Source organism: Pinus tabuliformis, chromosome 3_1 (genome assembly GCF_031772625.1).
Source record: "Pinus tabuliformis cultivar Carrire ecotype Pingquan chromosome 3_1, CPIR1, whole genome shotgun sequence".
Classification (NCBI taxonomy): domain Eukaryota; kingdom Viridiplantae; phylum Streptophyta; class Pinopsida; order Pinales; family Pinaceae; genus Pinus; species Pinus tabuliformis.
The window spans coordinates 115,405,240-115,428,019 of record NC_142301.1 but is presented as its reverse complement, the minus strand read 5'-3'; the positions used below and the strand labels follow the sequence as shown (position 1 = coordinate 115,428,019).

Here is a 22,780-nt window from a genome sequence, read left to right as displayed (position 1 = left end):
AAAGTCATCAATGTAGGGCAAAGTGTTGGAACACTGTGGGTGCTGGAGGTGCCCACGGGTATGTATGATGCTCAGCTATTGCTTGGAATTCCATGGCTCTCAACGCCTCACCCGCGGGTGTCAATATGCTCTTGTGGAAGACCTAGGCCCCAATTGAGTTGCCCAAGCCATGGCTGTGGAACCACCTACAATTACACACAATATCCAGTGCTAGCAATTACATCATTAAGTACATTGAATCATTCTTGCACCTAAGTGGACCAAGCTTGAAAGTAATAGGCAATTTGACATTTCAAATAAGGCTTCCCTTCCAAGATTAGGGCTTTGAACTCACACCAAGATTAAGGCTTTGAACTCGCAATGGTGTTACCTCCTTAGGTAGGAGTGGTTAATAGACCACCCTATTAGGTTTTTTTAGCCCCCAAGGGGAAGTGGCATGTTCTTGATCCACCCTTCAATTGATAAGTGTCATGTGAATAATGATGGAACAGAGGGGAGAAGGCTTCATGTCCAAGCGCCATCGTCAAAGGGGCCAACAATGAGGAACTCCTCATCCTGAGTGTATAGATGTGGGGAGGGAGTAATCATGTATGCATGAGTTACCAACTTGTCCTTTGTTTTTCCACCCCTCTTGTGCGCTTTTTACTTTTTCTTGATTTTTCTTACCGTTATTGCTCGTAGCTCAAAGGGTTAGAGCTTTCTTTGTATGATATATAGCAGTTATTACCCCCTTAATAATGAGGCAGCTCATCACCCATTAGCGGTTGGGACATGCAAAAGTTCCTTCTCATAAAATGAAGAGCAACATTGTTGTCAAGAATCAAGTGATGACCATAATGAATGAGGTAGAGCTCATGCTAGGCTTTTTTCCATGTGCTAATGTGTATGTCTCGACCATCTTTTGTATTTTGATCTTCTTTTGTTTCTGCTTTTGACCATCATATGCCTTTTCTTGTTCTTTTAGCTATATCAACCTCCCAAGGCAAAGTTCCAGGTCCTACCCAGTGATGAAGATGTATGGTGCCAAATCCCAGAAAATCAATGGTTAGTTGAACCCGAAGAAAAGAGGTGGAATATAGGGTTTATAATGTAAGATGGAAAGTGGTAAGTATGGAATAGGGAGAGATGGGACTACGCTATCTCAAACAGGGTTTCCAAAGTAGTGCTTTTCCTATACCCATTGGGCCATTAGGGGAGGTCCTACTGGACTAGGATGAAAGATTAACCCCCATTTAAGATGAGGGAACAAGATCATGGTCAAAACCCCGTTATCTTATAATCCATGTCAAACACTGAAATACAAACAAGCGTAAGCACCCGACTGCAAATTCCAGAAAACCAGTGGTCAGTTGAATCTGAAGAAAAGAGGTAGAATATATGTTTATAATGTAAAATGGAGAGTGGTAAGTATGGAATAGGAAGAGATGGGACTACACTATTTCAATCAGGGTTTCCCAAGTAGTGCCCTTCCTATACCCATTGGGTACATCCCATTGGATTAGGATGAAAGATTAACCCCCATTTAAGGTGAGGGAACAAGATCACGGTCAAAGCCCCTCCTCCTTTCAGGGTATCCTATAATCCATGTCAAATACCCAAATACAAACAAGTATAAGCACCTGATTACAAAATGAATAAAATACCTTTTGATCATAAGTCCACCTTCCAACATGTGCTCTTGCCAAATGGACGAGGAAACATATCACTGATGTAGGTGGTGGAGATATGAATGACACATCGTCATCGACTAGTAGTGGCTATCGGGGGTTGCTTGCTGAAAGAGATGATGGGAGAAAATTTTCTCCTATGGGCTCACCCACTTTTGGTGGGTAACAAGTCCTTCACCCAACCATTGAAATTTCACTATCTCACTATATTTCATGCTCAAGACGTGTCTTCTCCCTTAGATTAGCATTTCTTTTACAAGTTTGAGTTGTTGCCCAAATCCACAACCCTAATCTCCAACGTGATTAACGGTTGAGATTCTCCAAAGTGACTAATGGTTGAGATTATATCTGAACGTCGGTTGAATTCATCTAATTCACTAAAATAAATAGCTTTTGCATTTTATTAAATTCACTCACTTTTTCTTATAAAAGTCAATTACCTTAATAATTAAAGTATTTGTTAAAGTTCAAGAGTAATTAAACATCTTCAGCACGTCTAAAAAAGTAGACTTGTGCAGAAATATCTGCCTAAACTACAACATTAACATAAAATAAGAATAGAAGATCAAGAATAGAATGACTAATAATAAAACATCATATTCAACATATGTTCCAAACAACATCATATTCAACATGTGTTCCAAATAAGTAGGACGACATCGTCTAACCTTCAACGTAAGCTTTTTCTCAACGCGTAGTCTAACTTTAAGACATTTTTTTTATCCTTTTTGGTGATGTTTTCTGGTTAATTTTGTTCGAAATCCAGCAGGGATGTTATAATGGTAAGTCTGAGCTTCATAATCTAATTCTGAGATTTATAATCTGCACAATCCAATCCAAGTTCCTCCAATCACATTTTAAACCATAAAAATCCTCGAAAATTTTCATCACCAATTTCTGACCAAAAACATAACTCATAGTTAGACTACTCCTTTTCTTAATTGATTTGATGACATGAGAGATGATTGATATGGGAGGGCATATCAAGCACCGAATCACATTCTGAGCTTTATAATATGCACAATCCAATCCAAGTTCCTCAAATCACATTTTAAACCATAAAATCCGGGAAAATTTTCATCACCAAATTCTGAACAAAAAGATAACTCATGGTTTGCCTACTCCTTTTCTTAATTGATTTGATGACATGAGAATGATTGATATGGGCCGGCATATCAAGCACCGAATCAGAGACTGCCAAAGTGAGGGATTACCGTAATAACAAGGGAAAAGAGGATCCTGGGAGATGGCCGCTATGTGAGTGATATCTGAGAAAACAAAATCATAATGTTTGCACAATAGAAGGTAATGCTTCGTCTGGGGCTGCATAGGATAACGAGTTTGGATGAGTTTGATAGCATGACGGGTGGAAACCAACAAGCTTTTGGGTGCACCCTAAAATTCTTCTCCAACACAACAAGATTTGCCTTGCCGAACACCGGAAATTTTCTCCAATACAACAAGATTTGACTTGCCTGTGACACTTACGCCAAAATCTTTGAGCCCATACAGAGCAAATGTGCTATTGTTTATTTCTCGAAGTATCAAACCAGCAACTCGTCTGATGCGTTATGTCAGTTGTTGAAGCTGAAAAGGAAATCAAGTGCACCGAGTATGAGATCAGCGGTGAGCAAACATAAAACCTGAAAATGTAGTTAATTTTCAAACCAATTGAATAAACATGAATAGGTAAGGATGGATTTACCTTTGGGACCTCTGATATTAGGTCCTTTTTCTTCCTAATCATAATACTTATTTATTATATTATTAGAATGGTTTTTTTTCAAGGTAGAAAAAGGGTTGAGTATTAGTGTGTTTTTTGGGGTTAGTTTGGCTATGTGGATTAATATAAAAAGGAGGGCCTGGGTGGGCTAAGATATTATTAATACAATTTATTTGGGTGAAATCATATATTTGATCATTAATCCAAAGTTTTTTATAGTTTTAGGGCTTTATAGTTTTAGGGCTGGCTTTTACTGAAATTGAATATGGTCTAAACTGTCCCATAGGCTATGTTTAGCCTCATGGACGTTAAAATAATTTTTTTCTTTTTTTTTGGTGTGAAAAACTTTTTGCTTTTCACATTGGAATCAATCTATTTGTTCCAATCTCTTTGAGCTATTATTAATGTTATAAATATATATTTTTAAATAAAATTCTTTTTAAAATAATATTTTATTAATTTATTAAAATAATTTCAGATAATATAAAATACCATTTGTATTTATTTTTAATGTATGGTTTTTTATATATTAATAATAAATTATACCTTTTTATTAAATTATGATGAATTCAAAATTCACTAAGTCACATGACACGAGGACATGAGACATGTAAATACTAAATACGAGTATTCGACACGAGACACAATGAATTTGGAAACATGACATGAGCCACACGTCATATATATATATATATATATAACGCTGAAATATAGTTCCTGATCTATATTTTTTAGAAATTAGAGCATCTAGAGATATGATCATGATGATACCTATTTAGTATTGAGTAATTTACTAGTTAGTTTATTAATTTACTACATCAATGATGTTCACAGTGCAATGTCCATTGTTCATGTTATTAACAATTGTTCAAGCACATAAGAAACTACTGACCAGAAATTTAGAAATATCGTGATTGATAAAATAAAACTAGAAATTTAGAACAACTTGTGAACTGCACTCTCAATGTGAAGTTGTGAACTACGCTCTCAATGTGAAGTTGTGAACTACGCTCTCAATGTGAAGTTGTGAGCACTATGCTCGAATGCGACATAATTCCTTACACAACAAAACAAATTTGATTTTAGCGATGAGCAAACTTGGCTTCGATGGCAAACAACGACAAAAAAAACCCAAAAAATAAACCATGTCACGGGTTTTAAATGTCACTTATCGTGGGACACGTGTCCTAAGAGCAAAAAACGTTAGGGCACATTTTCGCCACGTCCAAAACACGTGTCTCAATTAGAGGACACGGAAAAAAACGTTTTCAACACGTTTTAGGGCACGTTTTGTGTCCGACATGTGAAATACGAGACACGAGACCCTGAGGGACGTGTCCAGTGACTTAAGTAATTCATTAGAGTAATCTAAACAAGGTCCAAGATCAAACTTTTTGGTTGCCACTATAATATTAAGAGTATAGCCAAAGTTTATAAGCTAGATATACCAATAACTTATGACCTAGCAAAGGCCCATATGTCTCTACCCCAACTAAGTGGATTGTATCCTAGAAAGCATCAACTCATCTAACATTATGACAACTAGCCAACATGCCTTTCTATAAACCTTATTAACTAAGACATACATAAATTTAATTAATAATCATTCCAACAAATTTTTAAACCCAGAATAGTTTATAAGTTTCGCTAATCCATCTTAAATATAAATTAAAGTCCACTTAACCATAATTATGTTGATACAATATTAAAGATTAAAATAGCTTGTTAGCATGGTTGTTTCTTCTTCTCATAAAATTATGCAAGCAATCATGGTCGGTCTTATTTAAATGTTTCATAACATGCAATTTGCTACTATGTCATTTATATGAAGGATATAATTTGGAATAATAATCAATAGGCAAGTATAATTAACTTCATACCAACTTCAAATTTCCTACTTATATGCGTCTCACATTCATATTAAATCTTAACCAATTCTTTATAAGTTCCTAAAATTAAATTGGTAAACATACTTAACTTCATTCCAATTTCAAGTTTCCTAGTTATATGCTTCTTACATTCATATTAAATCTTAACCAATTCTTTATAAGTTGTTTTTAAAATTAAATTGATATGCAAAATACAAACTTTCCAACAATCAAATTAAATTAAATATCAATGAGCCAAGTTCACCAGATTAATATGGAAAATATGTTATAATGTTCGGTACTTTTATGTAAATCAGTAATTAAAATAAAATTGTTGTCGATGATTTTTGGACTCTTCATAGTTTTAGGAATAATATTAAATGTTATATATATAAAAAATATTAAAAGTTATATATATATATATATATATAGTTTTTTTGAGGCTCAAATTTTTTGCAAGGTGAAAAGATATTTGATCTCTCTGGATAGATCTATATGAAATGTAAATCTCCAATAAAGTGAAAAGATATTTTATCCCTTTTGATAGATATGAAATTAAGATAAATCTAGAGTGATTTTTAATTATTAAAAATTACGATGTGGAAAAAGATATTTGATCCCTCTTGATAGATCTGAAATTAAGATAAATGTAAAGTGATTTTTAATTATTAAAAATTACTATATGAAAATTTGATTGTAAAAATAGTGTAAAAGTTAAAAAAAAAATAAAAACCATCAAAATATTTTGTTAAATAAAATTTATATTTAAAAAAAACAAAAAAACATAATTGGTTAATAAATAAAATTTATATTTAAATTATAAAAATGTAATTTGTATCTATAAACCAAAATATAATAAAATAATAAAATTTTTAAATATAAGCTTTCTCTTAACGAGTTGTCTTTAGTGCGACTTTTTTGAAGCTTTTCCGGTGGATTTTTCTGGTCTAATTTCTCCAAAATCCGGCAAGAATTTATTGAAATCACAAGTTTGATGGCTAAGCTATGCACAATCCAAGTGCCCTAGGGGTTTTTCAAGGTGCTGAATCCATATATACAGTGAAAAAACTAGTTTAAATAACACAAATCAAGATTTCACCTCAAATGTTACTGCCGATTCCCGCACCGGAAAGTTCAAAAAGTTGCACTATAGTTTTACTATAATATTAATAGATCTGAAATTAAGATCAATTTAGGGTGCTTTTTAATTATTAAAAATTACTATGTGGAAATTTGATTTGAAATTAAGATAAATCTAAGGTGATTTTTAATTATTAAAAATTACTATGTGGAAATTTGACTGTAAAAATATATAGTCACCTCCTTAATATATAGTCCCGTAACCTCCTTAATATATAGTCCACATACACAGTTACATTAAATAAGATATGTTAATGCATTTTTTTCAAGCTGGTTCGGTATCTAGGAGATTTGATCCCGTGACCCTCCTAATAAAAACTCGACCGACTGAACTAATTTTTTTTTTTTGCTAAGTAAGGTTAATCTATTAAGAGAAAAAAGAAGAAGATATTTACAGAGAGGAACTGGCTGTAAAAGAAAACAGCCTATCTCAGCTTGCCGAAAAACTAGTTCTAAGATTGCCCCAACAGAGGGGAAACCAGTCTGATAGTGCGGGAATTACAAAAAGAAGAAGGACATCAATGAACATTTTCCTCAGTTTTCTAAAGAGAGCTAAGAAAACAACATAAAACCAGCAATTCATCCTCCTGGATGTACCTACGTGGACAAAAAAGAGGTGGAACCAAACATTAGATGAAGTGCCACCTGGCATTGGTAATTTGGTTGATGAACTCCTCCGTGGCAGGTTCCTCCACCACCGGGCAGCTCCAATCTTCGCGGTTGTCTGGCTGAGATTGCTCGCCTTCTCCTCTTCCTTCAGCCTGCTGCGTGTTCTCCTCGTCCATCTTGCCCACTTCCATGGCTGGCTTGGCACGCTGAGGCTCTGAATCCTCCTGCCTTTCCCTCATAGCCTCCTTCCCTTTCCGCTTGGGCTTTCCACCATGCGCAATTGCCTTGTCCCTTCTTTCGTTCTGCTGGTCTCTGCGGTGACTGGGCTCCGGTTTAGGTGCATCGCCTCCAGGGCAGGGCATCTGGGCACTCTGAATCGATTCCTCGGAGAAGGAGATGGAGATGGTGGCAGTGATAACTGGCTGGTTGAGAGTGCTGCGGAAGTGGAAGAGCGTGGTATGGGGAGAGGGGTGCTGGGGCAGAGGAAATGGAGCTGAGTGAAGGCCTGCTCTTCCTCGTCCGCTTCTAGTGTTGGGATAGCGAGGATTTTCCGCAGAGGAAGAGGGAGAGCCCGAGGTGTTGCGTCTCCGGACTTGCTGTCGAGAGCTGCCACCTCTCGAACCGCCCCTTCTGCTAATTAACCGCTGTCTCACCATGATGGGAAATGGAGCAGAGAGAGCGCACAGGTATTCCGAGAGAGGAGAAAAGAGCCAATTTGGAGCTGGCGGAGGGCGCGTCTCAGAAGCCGAGCATGACCCAACAGCGTCCCAGAACCCACCTTCGCCCGACCAACAATGCATATGAAACTTCCAACCGAGACCATGGCTATACATGAGATGGATTACTGCCAGCTCTCCTCGACTATCCCCCGCCATAACTTCTGCAATTAATGGAGCCGAAGCCTAGCTATACCTGAAGCATGCGGAGGTGATGGTCCGGTCCAGGTATCAGCTGTCCATGCTGCCATCCCACTGCTTGAGACCATGTGAACGCACCCTCCTCTGTATGAGGCTCGTCCCATCCTTATCCAGGTGGTGCTGGGCTGGCAGGTGTCGTCCTGCTTTGCCGCACCCCTGTCCCATCTCCTTAATTACCAACTGAAGCACCCGCATCCGGGGAGCCTGCATCCTTTTGGACCAGAATGTTGCATTCCTGTTTCTGTTCATGATTCTGTATTATATCTAGGTCCCCTGTGAGGAGAGAGTGCCTATTGTCTACTCCCAGATTGGCAAGGAAATCCGCTACCTTGTTGCTTTCCCTTCTAACATGGTTGAGAATGATTGCTCTGTTGGAGTTGAGAATATTTTCTATGGCTTCCAATCTGGCCTCAAGTCTCCAGCTAGTGGAGATTTTATTCGCATGAGCTCCATTGAGCAGCTGTTTGGCCATGTTGATGAGGAGTTGGGAGTCTCCTTCGATCTCCAGAGGCTGGAAGTCATGGTGTTGGGCTAAGAGTATTCCTTGCCAGAGCCCCTCCAGTTCAGCTGAGTTATTTGTGTCCCATCCTATGTTGCCGAAGTAGATTAAGAGAGGAGAACCCTTATGATCTCTGAAGATGCCGCCAAATCCTGCGTTCCCTGGGTTACCCTTAGAAGCTCCATCAAAGTTGAGCTTGTATCTGTGTCTTGGGGGGGGAGCCAAAGATTCGTGCTGATGCTTGTTTTTCCGATAGGATTGCAGTCTGGGATTCCTTGCTGGAGCTGGAGGTTCCAATTTTCCCATATGGTTTTCTCATTAGCCAGCGTGGGAAAGTCATCCGGATACCATGTTTTAAGCGACAAAGTTTCCTCCAGGTTCTTGCCGAACTTGTCCCAGATGATTTCTGAGGGAGTACTTTGGTCTTTGAAGATACGCTTGTTCCTTTCTTTCCATATAGTCCAAATGAGGAGGCCAGGTATGATTCTCCATAGATGGTTAAGGATAGCGCTTTTGTAAGGACTTTGGTGCCAGAGGCGCATGGAGTTGATGATGTCCTCAGATGTTCGACAATTTCTTTGACAGCGGAAGCTGGTTTTCTCCCACAGCTGATTGGCCAGAGAGCAGGAGTCCAGGAGATGTTGTATCGTTTCCTCTTGGGAGTGACAGTTGGGGCATATGGAGGGCCCCTGTATGTTCCTTTTTCTTAAATTGTCCCAAGTTAGAATTTTTCGGTGCCCAGTGAGCCATAGAAATATTGAGACTTTGGGCCAAATGCCCGGGGTCCAGACCCTTCCCCAGATGGGATCCTGAGGCGCATCATCCTGGCATTTGATTTTGTAAGCTTCTTTCGTGGTGAAGGAGCCCCTTGGGGTATATCCCCATCTCAATAAATCTTGACCTTCGGTGTATCTGATTCTTCGTTTTTGGAGCTCTCTTTCCAGATTTTCTCTTGTCTGGTTATCAGTGTTTCTTATCAGTCTTTCCGGGTGCTTCCATTGTCTGTAGCCTTGGTTGATCTCCTGTGACCATTGTTGTTTGACCGTTTCCCTTTGTCGTTCCTCCCAATCATAGTTGGGCTGAAGATTAAGAATGCTTTCAAGCTTGGGAAGCTGATTCCAAGCATCCGTCCAGAAACGAGCTATATTACCACTTCTGATCTCCCAAAAACTATGTTGTTGAATCAACAAGAAGTGTTGACTGGCGGCATTCCACATCAACGAGCCTTTCTCAACAGGGGTGAATCTGATTAGCTCCTCCATTGGTCTGTGGTTGGCGTATTTGGCTGTCCAGATGACCCCCCAGGGCTTGTTTGGTGTTGTGAGCCATTGCCACCAGATTCTCGCTCCCATGATTTCATTGCTGTGATTCGGGTCTCTCAGACCTAAGCCTCCTTTTTCCTTGGGTTTGCACACCGTAGTCCATTTTACAAGGGCCCATTTACGATTTGTCCCATGAGTTCCCCACAGAAAGTTGCGCTGAAGATCTCTGATTCTTTTGAGTGCCCATTTAGGCGCTGCCAGGATTGAGAATAGATACAGGGGCATTGCCTGAAGCACCGCTTTGATAAGGACTAATCTGCTGGCCATGTTCAGAGCTCTATAGGTCCAAGAGGAGAGACGAGATTCCAGCTTCTCTAAGAGCCTGCGCCAGGAGGCATGCTTAATGGCAGAGTCAATGAGAGGGGCACCAAGGTAATTAGAGGGCAGGGTAGCTATGGAGAAACCAAGAATGCGGGCAATGGCCCGTTGAATGATGGGAGGCGTATGAAAGAAGAAGATTTGCGATTTGGCTTTATTGATGCTAGTGCCTGAGGCATCTGAAAAGTCCTTCAGAAGGGCTTTGAAGGTGGTAGCTTCTTGAACAGATGGGTATCCAAAGAGCATGTTGTCATCCACAAATTGTTGGTGGGTGGTAGCAGGGGTATTGTGAATGGAGATTCCTTTAAGGAGCTGGGAGTGAAGGGCATGCTTGATGAGTCTCCCTAGCCCTTCTGCCATTATAACAAAAAGGAACGGAGATAGAGGGTCCCCTTGTCTGATGCCTCTGGAGGGGCTGAAAGGTCGAGAGGGGATGCCATTAATGAGGAGGGAGAAAAAGGTGGAGGAGATTAAACTTTGAACCCAGCGAACCCACATTGGTGAAAAACCAAAAGCATGAAGCATTTTTTGAATGTAAGTCCAACTTAATTTATCAAAAGCTTTGGAGAGGTCAATCTTGAGAATCATACCTGCCTGCTTGGAGATCTTGAGGGAGTGTATGATTTCATGAGTGAGGATAATGCCGTCTAATATTTGTCGCCCTTCAACATACCCTGATTGTTCCGGCGATATGAGCAGGGGTAACAGCGGCTTCAGCCTGTTTGCAATGACTTTAGAGATGACCTTGTAGATGACATTGCAAAGTGCAATTGGGCGAAATTTATCCGGAGTGATGGTGCTGTCTTCCTTGGGGATGAGAGCAATGAAAGTAGAATTGAGCGAAGGCAGCAGCCAGTGAAGAGATCGGGATTCCTCCACTACTTGCCATACTTCCCCTTTTATGAGCTCCCAGAATGAGTGGAAGAAGGTGGTGGAGAAGCCATCCGGACCCGGTGCTTTGCCTTCCTTGAGCTGTTTCATGGCTAAGTCCACCTCCTCGGGCATTACAGGTCGGAGAAGGAGTTGGTTGTGGTCTTCTGTGATTACTTTTGGCACATATTGAGTAATCTTTTCTATGGCATTCCTTCTGTCAATTTGGGGTTCTCGAAGGACTTCCTGAAAGTAATTGGTGAATTCCTGTTCGATCTCTGCATGGTCCTCCACTCTTTCCCCCCCTTGCTTTTGGATAAAGGAGATAGTATTGTGCATTCTTCTTTGTATTGTGGTTCTGTGGAAGAATTTGGTGTTTCTCTCGCCTTCTTTCAGCCATCTAATTCTGGATTTTTGCTTCCAGAGAATCTCTTCCTGCTTGTTTCTCTCCTCCATTTGATTATGTATGTGCTTCTCTCGTTCCAGAGTTCCTTCCCTGTACCCCTCTGTTATTATTTGTTGCTGGAGATCCCTCATTTCCTTGTTGAGGTTTTGTTGAGCTTGAAAGATATTGCCAAAAGTCTCCTTGTTCCATCTTTTGATTTGAGTTTTTAGATATTTGAGTTTCTGTTGGAATTGGAACATTTTTGATCCTTCTGGCGCCGTGAAGTTGTTCCAAGAATGATTGATGAAGTCTTTGAAAGCGGGATGAGATAACCAGCATGCCTCAAATCTGAAAGGACGTCTGGTAGAGTTACCTGGTCGTTGCCATTGGAGTGCAATAGGCCAATGATCAGAACCGGAGTAGGGGAGGATGGATGCTGAGAGGTCGCCTCCGAGATGTATTGCGCTATCCGAGATGAGGAACCTGTCAAGTTTCGAAGCAATTTGATACCTCCCAGCCCTACGATTGCTCCAAGTATGCATACCATTGGGTGTTTGCATGTCGATGAGCATGTTATTGTGGATGAAGTCTTTGAAGTGGTCCGCATCCTGATCCAACTTGGCCCGACCTCCTTTCTTTTCCTCTAACTTGGTGATCATATTAAAATCTCCACCTATGAGCCAAAGAGAATGCTCCCTGTTGGAGTTGAGAGTTGCTATGGTATCTAAAAGAGCAATTTTATTTGGAGCATCCTGTGGAAAATAAACGTTGGTCAGGTGACCATGTATGTTGGTACCGATTATATGGAATGTTGCCTGGATGATATTGTGGGATGCGTGAAAATTTGACAACAATATTGCTTGCGTATTCCATGCAATCGCTAAGCCTCCAGATGCGCCTGATGCATCCACTGCCACTGAGTGACATCCTGGCCATGCTTTTGAAAGGATGTTTCCCAGGGTGTTACTGTTGCACTTTGTTTCCTGCATGAAAAAGATCTGGGGTTGTTCCTGCCTTATCATATTTTTAATCATTCTGAGTTTCCCAGGGCTATTGAGCCCTCTTACATTCCATGAGGTGAGCTTCATTGTTCACTGTGTGGAGTGGGCCTATAGTACTTCGTCAATTTAGCATATCTGCCTGAGTCGACCAGGATTTTCCCTACTGCTATAGTTCTCTGGAGATCTGTCTTTCTCCCCCTCTTTTTGGAATCCTTTGGAAGGAGGTTACCATCCCATTGGCTTCCTGGTTGTATACCCAATTGTTGCTGCTGATAAGCTCTGGATAGTATAGTTTCCAGAGTACTGAGCTGATGCTCTTGGATTTTGTCATACTCCTTCTTTCTACATGCTTGCTCCAATCCAAAAATGTCTAGCCCTTTTAGATCTATGCTCTCTGGTTCTTCATCCATATGCTGCACTTGACTGCTTTCCTCTGAGATAAGCGCTAGTTGCCAGGATTGATTTTGTGGTTCATCCGTCTCCATGGCTTTGGATGTTCCCTCAGGGGTTTTCGAGTTTGCTATGGGAGTTCCACTTGATTTGGAGGGCGTTCCCTCTACTTCCATATCCTTTATTCTCCCATCAAGTCCCTGTTGGCTCTCTTTGGGGGTTGCATTGTCATTCCTGGGGAAACGAGATGCTAGGGAAGGAGTGCAGAGGAAGAGATGGGAGGGTGGTCATGCTTCGAGCTTAAGGGCTGCTCTTCTGTGGCTTGCGATAAGATTTCAAAGCTATTACTCGTGGTGGGGATAGAAGCCGTTTCTTGCAGGGGTTTTTTCCTAGTGGAAGGTTTTTTGTGCGCTCGTTTGCGAGTAGGGACCTTGGTGAACCCATCTTGGGCATGCAGATCAGAGGGATCGGAGACAGAGGCTTTGGCATTTAGCGGACAATCCCTGAAGAGATGCCCGTGAGCATGACATTTACGGCAATGAAAAGGTACATGTTCATAATCCAGGGGTTGAATCCATTCATAATCGTCATGAGAGAGACTTACCGAGTCCGGTAGGGCTTTATCCAGGCGCATGAAGACACAAATGCGGGCATAGGATGTGTATCTTCGGAGCTTCGTCTCTTCAGCTGCTTTTACGAATTCCCCCAGTCCATTTCCAATGTCTTTGAGCAGCCCTTCATCCCAATATTCCTCTGGAAGTGAATACATTCTGATCCACACTGGAGCCCAGGTGAGGTCTTCCTTATCCGGGTTAAATCTTGCTACCCAATCTCTTAGATACAATCCTGCTGAGTTGAAAAAGTATGGCCCCTCATCCATGATTCTGAACTTGTCTTCTAGGCACAAGAATATCACAGTGAAGAATCCCTTCGGTCCCAGCTGCAATGTTATGTGGCCCTTGGGTTTCCATTTAGCAGCGATCCAGCCATACAAGGCTTTTTCTGTCGGCCAGAAACCTATAAATTTTCCTATGAGTGCATGGTCCGTCATATATTGGATTCGTTCATTGATCTTCTGACCGGGCAGTTCTATCTTGGGTCTTTCAGTTGCTATTGGTTTGCATGTTGTCGAGGTGACCTTGGTCGTTTCCTCTGTCTTGTCTTTTCCTTTTGGTATTTCACTGTTCTTGTCTGACTGACTGGCAGGTGCATTGGGCTTATGCTGCTGCATCTTCTCATTGTTTTCCGCCTCTGCATGGATCGAACCGAATACTAGAGACCCCGTTTGCCCTGGCGGCGAGGTGTTGGACGAGGGGGAGGGCTTTGAGGCCCCCCCTGCGGGGGATCCATACTCTTTGTTGTTTTGCCTGCGATGCTCTGTCAATACCAGGAGGTCAGGCCTTCAGTGGGTACTGTGTTGTGCTGGTCTGCGCCGTTTCAGAAAGTCGCCAGAACCCTAATTGCAGAGCTCTCAGTAGATTCATCCAAATATTCCCTGAACTAACCGTTAAAACTAATATGTTAATGCATTTATTTTAAGAAAAATTACAATTGACGATTATAACATTTCCATTCAAACCATATAATCCGGAATTATATACTGGCTACATTCTCATATCCATGAGAATGTGGTAATTTGAATTAGTTTTATTGTATCGGAAACATGCTCCAGCGCTAAGTTTCCTAAGATGTTTAACAGGCTCAGTTGACTTCATGAATAAGTCTGATTTAGAAGTCATTGAAGTCACATTAATTCAAATTATCAATTGCTCATCCTGATTTGGATGATGTCGTGACCTTTTCTCTGTTGCCCCAGTTATTAGCATTGGCACGGGGTGTTTAGACACCGAGCTATTATTCTGAACATAATTGCAGCAAGTAGATCATGTGCCTCTTTTATGCAACAAGGTTGGATTCTTTTTGGAATCCAAGTTAAACAAATTGCCGATGATTTGTTTTTTTCAAGGTTAGGCAGGTGGATTGCTTTTTTGTTGGCTAGGGCATACATGTGGGATTATTCACGGGCCGGTATTTGAATGGGTAATATCCTAAAGAGTGTCTTAATAATATATTTATTTATTATCCATTTAAAATTTTATTTATTAATAATTTCTAAATTCAAGTTGTTGTGATTTATATTTGAATTATTGAGAAATTTTTAGCAATAATTATATAGCAATAATCATATAAAAGATGTTTTGTCGACACGTTTCGAACCATCTAGTATGATTCATCGTCAGAACAAAATTGACAGTTAAAATAACAGCTAGTTTCGAATGATAAATATAATTTATTAATAAAATATATTTTAAAATGTTAAATTGAACTTTAAAAGTAATAAGTCAACAACTAATAATAAGAATACATAAACATACAAATAGAAATAAATAAATTATTATGCATCGGCCAAAACAATAAAATTATAATCAAATAAAAGTAAAAATGATTTAAAAAAATAAATAAATAAATAAAATGAAAAATATATAACATAAATAAAGAATAAATAATAATAATACTAATAAGCCGGGACCTAACAATTGTTAATTTTCCAACCATCATCTCTATTTAGATTATTTGGCCTCCTTTCGATTTCTATGGCTTTTCTAAACTTGCCATGATGGAAATAACTAATCCTATCAATACACTGGGTCTCTTCAATGCAGATGTGATGTTTAGTCTTTTCCACATGTTTTGCTAGAGCTGAGGAACGGGTCCTCCCATGTTTGATGTTGGCTGCGTGCTCATGAATCCTTTGATTTATTGAGCGGCTAGTTTCACCAATGTAGGAAGTCCCAAAAGAACATGGGATGATATAAACACCTTTGATATCCTTTGGGTACACCGAGTCTTTTACAGATCTTAGGGAGCTTTGAATGGTGTATAGTGGCTAAATCCCATCATTTCCTTGCTCAAAAGCTGGGTGTTTTCAACACGTTAGCTACTCGAGCGTTAAGAGTTTCTGATGAAAACCACCTTAATGATGAGAAATCCATCTCCTCAATGTTTTTAATAATAATGGGTATAGTAGTTACCAATGTCTTAAAGCTTTCCTTAAAGCTGACAAAGGTCCGAATATTATAAAAGAATCCAAAGATCGTCAGTTTTCAGGGGTACATCTTCCTTTTATCCAAGGGACCACTGACAAGATTGCGAGGATCTTAAGGAAGTATAAGGTTCCCTCAACCTTTAGGCCCCTATAGATCATTTGAAGCTCCCGAAGATCTGTAAAAGACCTTGTGGACCCAAAGGATATGAAAGGTGTTTATGTCATCCCATGTTCTTGTGGGACTCCCTACATTGGTGAGACTGACCACTCAATAAATCAAAGGATTCATGAGCACGTAGCCAACATCAAACATGGAAGGACCCATTCCTTAGCTTTGGAAGAACATGCGGAAAAGACTAAACACCACATCTACATTGAAGAGGCCTAGATCATTGCTAGGATTAGTCATTTCCATCACTGCAAGTTTAGGGAAGCCATAAAAATCGAAAGCAGGCCAAGTAATCTACCTTGTCTTCTTAATAATTTATTATTATTATTATTTATTTATGTTATATATTTTTCATATTTATTTATTTAATTATTTTTAAAAGATTTCATTTTTACTTTTATTTGATTTGATTATTATTATTATTTGATTTTTTTACCGAGAGATAATAATTTTTTTAGTTTTATTTGTATGTTTGTGTATTTTTATTATTTTATTGTCATTTAAAAAAATTTGTTTTATTCTAAAAGTTCAATTTTATCTATAGCTATTATATTTTAACTGTTGAATTTTTTTTCCCGACATTTCTGGTATGCCATGACGTGATTCTCCATCTTGTCCTAACACACTATAATTCGAAATAGCTATTATGTTTTAACCGTTGAAAATTATTTATTTTCTATATTGCTCTCTCTATTTAATTGTATGCCATGATCTGATTCTCCATCACATCTTAACGATGAATCACACTAAATAATTGAAAACACATTAACAAAATATCGCCTATATAATTATTGCCATTTTTTATTTATTAATAACTTATTATCATTTTAATTCTCAAAATGTCATTTTTCCAACCAAATCACTAGAAAGATTTAAATAAATGTCATTCTGCCAACCAAATCACGAGAATGATTTAAATGAGGTATTGAACCATGAATATATTGTTGCTGTTCAAGTAAGAATTAAAATGTCATTCTTCCAACCAAATCACTAGAAAGATTTAAATAAATGTCATTCTGCCAACCAAATCACGAGAATGATTTAAATGAGGTACTGAATGATGAATATATGGTTGCTGTTCAAGTAAGTTTGATTTAATGCCGAATATTGTGAAGAAAGAGATTATTGTTCTTTCCAAGAAGAATTGATGGCAGAGGACGTGGCCAAGTATAGAAAAGATGTATTGTCACCTTGAAATGTATTATAATGATTGCATATTTGGTACTTTATTGAAGGGTCGAAAAGTAGATAATGCTGATAAAAATACTCACTTTTAAATTATGGAGATATAGATGTCGTTCGAGTAATTCCTTCTCAGCAATCATATATATGTAATTTTATATTTATTTATTTATTTTAATAATTGTCTTTTCAATTATATATCATGAAATTATATAGATTTTTATAATATTCTCAATAATAAAAATGATGATAAATTTAATATATATTATTAATAATAAATGTAAAAGCCAGATTAACTATACAAATATGCTTTACTAATATTAGTTTATTTTACAATATGTTATCTGTTGCTCATGTCACTCTTACAACAAGGAATTTGTATACTCTAACCTAAATTTATGCATATATTTTGATATTTATTGTATGCATTTATATGAGGGTTGCAACTTTGTTTTGAAGTTATATATAATGATTTGAACTTTAAATTTAATTGTACATGCAAAAATTATTTATAAAATCTAATATTATTAATGGATAAAAAAATTATTAAATTGATAAATATATAATTCACAAGAATAATGAGTGGTGAGAAATTTGTGAAATGAAGAAATAATTTTACTTGTGATCTCTGAACTGTTATGTTATTTTGATCAAGTGGACTCAACCAATGTGTGGGAGATGATTTTCTACCCAAGTATAAGCTCATCTACACTGTTTTTCTCTATAATTGATCGCCCCTAAACTCTCAATTAACTATCTCAGTCAATGACTAATCATTGTTCCCTATAATTCTAAATAATGTCTCACATACTTTTCCTCATCCATTAAGTAAAGCTTTTTTATTTCAAAAATAGAAGAGAACTTTATAAACATAATCAACTTGTTATCATGCATGTTTTATTGTTATCTAAATTTTTTCTCAATTTAGTTTTTTACATAAATTTAACTTTTCTTAATAAATAAATAATTTATTATTATTATTTTTTAATTTTTATTAATAAAATAGTTTATTTTAATAACTATTATGAGCTTTTACTTTATTTATTATGAAATTTTAATTTATTTATTTTTATTTATTAATAATAATAATAAGATGACGAAACATTACCAATGTAAAACTTAAATAATTTTCGTAACGAATCATAAGGTAAGGAAGAGATAAGAACGAATCATAAGGTAAGGAAGAGATAAGAAAGAAGTGAGGAATGTCTTGGCCCTTGTCATTTCCATACATCAACACTATTTCCAAGGAGATCACCGTCCTGTTGCTCCTTTAAGGTGAATGTGCTCCAGTGTGCTCCAGTTTAAACTTTCAACGGGAAGTAAACTAACCAACTCAAGTTGATTCACTGTAAAATTTAAATATGCTAGCTTGGTGCAAAGGATTCAAGATTGCACACTGTAATGCTTGATTTTGAGGTCAAATTAATAATCTTATCTATTGTTTTTAGGATTGTTATGGTGGTGGGTGGGGTTCCTAAACCTTAATTGTTAACCTTTTATGCAATAATCTTATGGTTCCACGTTGCTGTTAACAAAACTAATGTTATTTTGACTTTCTATTTATATTTTCTGGTGTATTGTATTGATTGCCTGCACTTGGTATGGGGAACCACTTAGACTAGCCAACTGTAAACATTTAACAAATAAATAAGGGAAACATGTTAAACTCAGCATCCCAAAAGGACTTCCTAGGTTTCCTGTTGTTGCTATGTCAAGCCGTGGTAGTCATTCACAAGTTTGTTGAGTTAGATTCACTAGGAATTGAACTGATGATGATCTCTAGATATTCCATAGTGAAACATAAATACTCTTATTTGTTACTTTAATCACCAACCATTGATGATATGCAAAATTAGATTTTCATCACCACCCACTCATGATATTATGCAAGATCAGATCTGTGGTTTTGCATTGGCCTTTGAAACATATAATTTGCATTCCTTATGGTAGCCACGTGCTATTCATTTTTTCTCCATGTTTTTAACGGTCTTAGAAGTTTGCTGTTGACGAAATTTTCTTAAATTCAACAATTACTCTATTTTAAATGCAGGATTATGGATAACGACAGAGTTAGGAAGATTGCAGGTTTCTCCCGGTGAAATAGTTGTGTTGCAACAAGGTTTCCGGTATTCCATTGATTTACCAGATGGTCCTTCTCGAGGGTACGTTGTAGAGGTTTTCAGTGGCCATTTCCAGCTTCCCGATCTTGGTCCAATCGGTATGCAATTTTATCAAATCCAAATATTGTCTATGCTTTTGCTGCATTACAGTTGTAAACGTATGGTGACGTTTTTAGGCTTTAGTCTATCATTTAGGAGTGTTTATGCTAGAGTTACAATTCTCTAATTATTCTTCTACTTAATCACGAGTTAATTCCTGATTTTCATGTCTAGGTGCAAATGGCCTGGCCTCACCGCCTGACTTTCTAACACCTACAGCATGGTTTGACGACAAAACCTATCCTGGTTACACGATTGTTCATAAGTTTGGAGGTTCATTGTTTACAGCAAAACAAAATTTCTCCCCCTTCAATGTGGTTGCTTGGCATGGCAATTATGCACCTTACAAGGTGTGCTAGCTTAAACTCTGTACTTGCTTATACAATCAAATTAACCTAAGAAAATTGCAGCATCATAAATTGGCTTTTTACTAACATTGATGTAGGAATTGTTAGCTAATAAAGAATGCTCAATGAGCTCAGTTTGAGGCCAGCTCTTTTTTGTTTATTGGCGTTAATTTGATGCTTCGTTTGGGAAATTTCATGAACACCTTGGGAAAGCTTTTCGGCATTTGATAAGAGCAAAGGAACCTAAACTTTCAACCCTGTAGATAGGTTTTTCGGCAAGAAAATGGCTGGAACTTGTCTCAGATAATTTTAGCTAGGAAGCTCCTAAAACAAGTTTGATAATGGGTAAACACTAGTAAACCTTGGGTTGCAAGCCAACCCACTAGCTCAACACAAGATAATGCCAAAATAGACCCACATGTAGCCGGAAGCCTCTAATATGATGCTATCATTCCCTTTTTGGGCTCCAAGTGCTAGGTGTTGAAAAATGTAACTAGTCAGTATTCATAATGTAATAAAATGTAATTTTTATCATTGATATATTTATTATATTCATTGTTATTATTTTTATTTTTGGTCAAAAGCATGTTCTTCATGCTTATAGAGTCAATTGAGTCAAAAAGAATCTATTAAGGGTCAAAATAAGTGTGTTTGAGTTGAATCCCATTTGGACTTTTTGTAAATAAAAGAAAAAGAATTTTATTTTTGAGTTTAAGAGTCAACACAAGACCAAGTCGGCCCTCCTTGGACAAGTCGGCCTATGTGGTAGCCATTCGACCCTCTTGGACAGCTATAAATACAAGACAACTCGACCTCTTGGGAGATCATTCATTGATCACACATCACATTGATTTCTGTGCCAAACAAGAAGAAAAAGACAGCCAAAGTCAAAGGAGAGAGAAGAAAGTCAAAGGAGACAAAGAAGACGAGTTTTCTGCCCTAGTTCTGCTCGCACGTGGGAATTTTCTGCGATTTTCTGAGGCTATTATAGGGCTGAAATTCGGCCTTTGTTACAGGACCAAAATTTTCTGCGATTTGACCAGATTTCAAGTGAGTTTGACCAGCATTGACTTTTGTTGACTTTGACTTGATTGGAGGAGACTTGGAGGAGGGTTGACTTGGACCTTTGTGGCAGTCTTGGTATTGGTTTTAGGTCTTGGATATCTCATTTTTATATGATTCTATAAGAGAAGGATTGTTGGGTTTACCCCCTTGTGGGGTTTTGCCCTGGCTTGGAGCCTAATTTCTGGTGGCCTTTGTCTCTTTGTGATCTTTATGCTTTGAAGTTTTTGTATAATTGCTTGATGAAGAGAACATAATATTAATAAGAAGACAACTAACATTCACAAGTAATTATCAAGTAAGAGGAATCAAGCATTAAACTATCTAGCACTTGGTTTCTGAACATAGAGCTAAGGTGAAGGAAGGAAGCTTGAAGATCACAATTTGTTGGCACTTTTGTTTGAAGACATCTTTCCAACTGCTATATCTTCTCTCTCTTTTCAATGGAAAGGTACATGAAGGAATGTCTCAAGTCTCTAAGTCTCTTTGAATACATCACCAACTTCATCTCTAATCTATCTAAGGAAATCAAGGATGGAAGTCTCTACTCTGCACTTATAGGTTCATTTGAAGATGAAAGCATGTGGGTAATTGATAGTGGAGCTTCAAGGCATATGACAGGTGAACGTGGACATCTCAATACCCTATCTAAAGGAAGCTCTTCTCACAAAGTCGAACTTGGAGACAAAAATAGCTATTCGGTCAAAGGGATTAGATCTACCTCCATAGAGTTGGAATATGGTGGGAAAATTCATCTCAACAACATCCTTTATGTTCCAGGTTTGAAAAAGAATTTGCTTTCTAGTTTTTGTTTAGAAGATAAAGGAGATAGGGTAGCATTTATTGATGGCAAAGAAATTGTTCGAGCAAAGAGATCTAATATAGAAAATGCAAGGACTATTGGGATTTGTGAGGGGAGGTTGTATAGACTTCTAACTCCTCCTCAAGCTTTAGTACATTTGGACATCAATCCTTGTGAGTTATGGCATAGAAGGTATGGCCATCTCCATTATAAAATATTGCCATCCTTGAATCAAATGGTTACAGGTATACCCGAATTGAAGGAAGAGCATGAAGGAGTTTGTAAAGAGTGTGCCTTAGGCAAAAATGTGAAGACACCATTCCCCAACAGTGACACAAGATCTAAGGAAATCTTGGACCTAATCCACTTTGATGTTTGTGGGTCCATGTTAGAAAAATCACTTGGTGGTCATCAATACTATGTAACATTGATTGATATTCATTTCAGAAAGACTTGGATATATTTCTTGAAGTCCAAAGATGAAGTATTTGAAAAATTTCAAGAGTTCAAGGTAGAAGTGGAGAATATAACAAAAAAGAATATGAAGACCCCAAAATTAGACAATGGAGGAGAGTATACATCTAAAGAACTTGTGGCCTTTTGCAAAGAAGCTGGGATTAAGTGGGAGCTAATAGTCCCTTACAATCCTCAACAAAATGGTGTAGCCAAAAGGAAGATTCGGTCTATTGAAGAATGTGTAAGAGCCACGCTACATGACCAAGACCTTCCCAAGTTCCTATGGGGAGAAGTATTTATGATAACAAACTACATTCAAAATAGAAGTCCTCACAAAATTCTAGACAACATGACTTCGGAAGAAGCATTTACTGGAAAGAAGCCTAATTTTGATCACCTTAGAATTTTTGGATGTCACGTCTACATTCATATCCCCAAGGACAAGAGGAAGAAATTGGACCCTGCAGGTTTGAAAGGAATCTTTGTTGTTTATAGCACCTCATCTAAAGTACATAAAATCTACATCAAGGAAGAAGGACGTATTGAAGTAAGCAAAGATGTCACGTTCGATGAAAGTGTTGCATACAAGAAGTCCAAGGATATCCCCATTGAATGCAATGAAGAAGAAGGACTTATCTTTCCCAATGAAGAGAATCCAGAGAAAGACAACCCTCCAGAACCTGTTATCCTCCACAAAATCCCAAGGTTGAGAAAGGAGATCAATGGAGGTAACCTCAAACCACTTAGGGTTCAATAGCTAGCCCTGCTAAATCAGAGAGGGATCT

At 38.0% G+C, this 22,780-nt stretch overlaps 1 protein-coding gene across 1 annotated transcript in view; it reads left to right on the top strand.

Annotated features, from left to right (window-relative positions):
- The window catches only part of HGO (homogentisate 1,2-dioxygenase), a 150,430-nt gene that overhangs the window by 70,906 nt on the left and 56,744 nt on the right, over positions 1-22,780 (top strand). The window contains exons 4-5 of the mRNA XM_089410868.1: positions 19,160-19,327; positions 19,503-19,678. Of these exons, the coding sequence (XP_089266994.1) occupies positions 19,160-19,327; positions 19,503-19,678 (344 nt within the window). The remainder of the gene's footprint in view (positions 1-19,159; positions 19,328-19,502; positions 19,679-22,780) is intronic.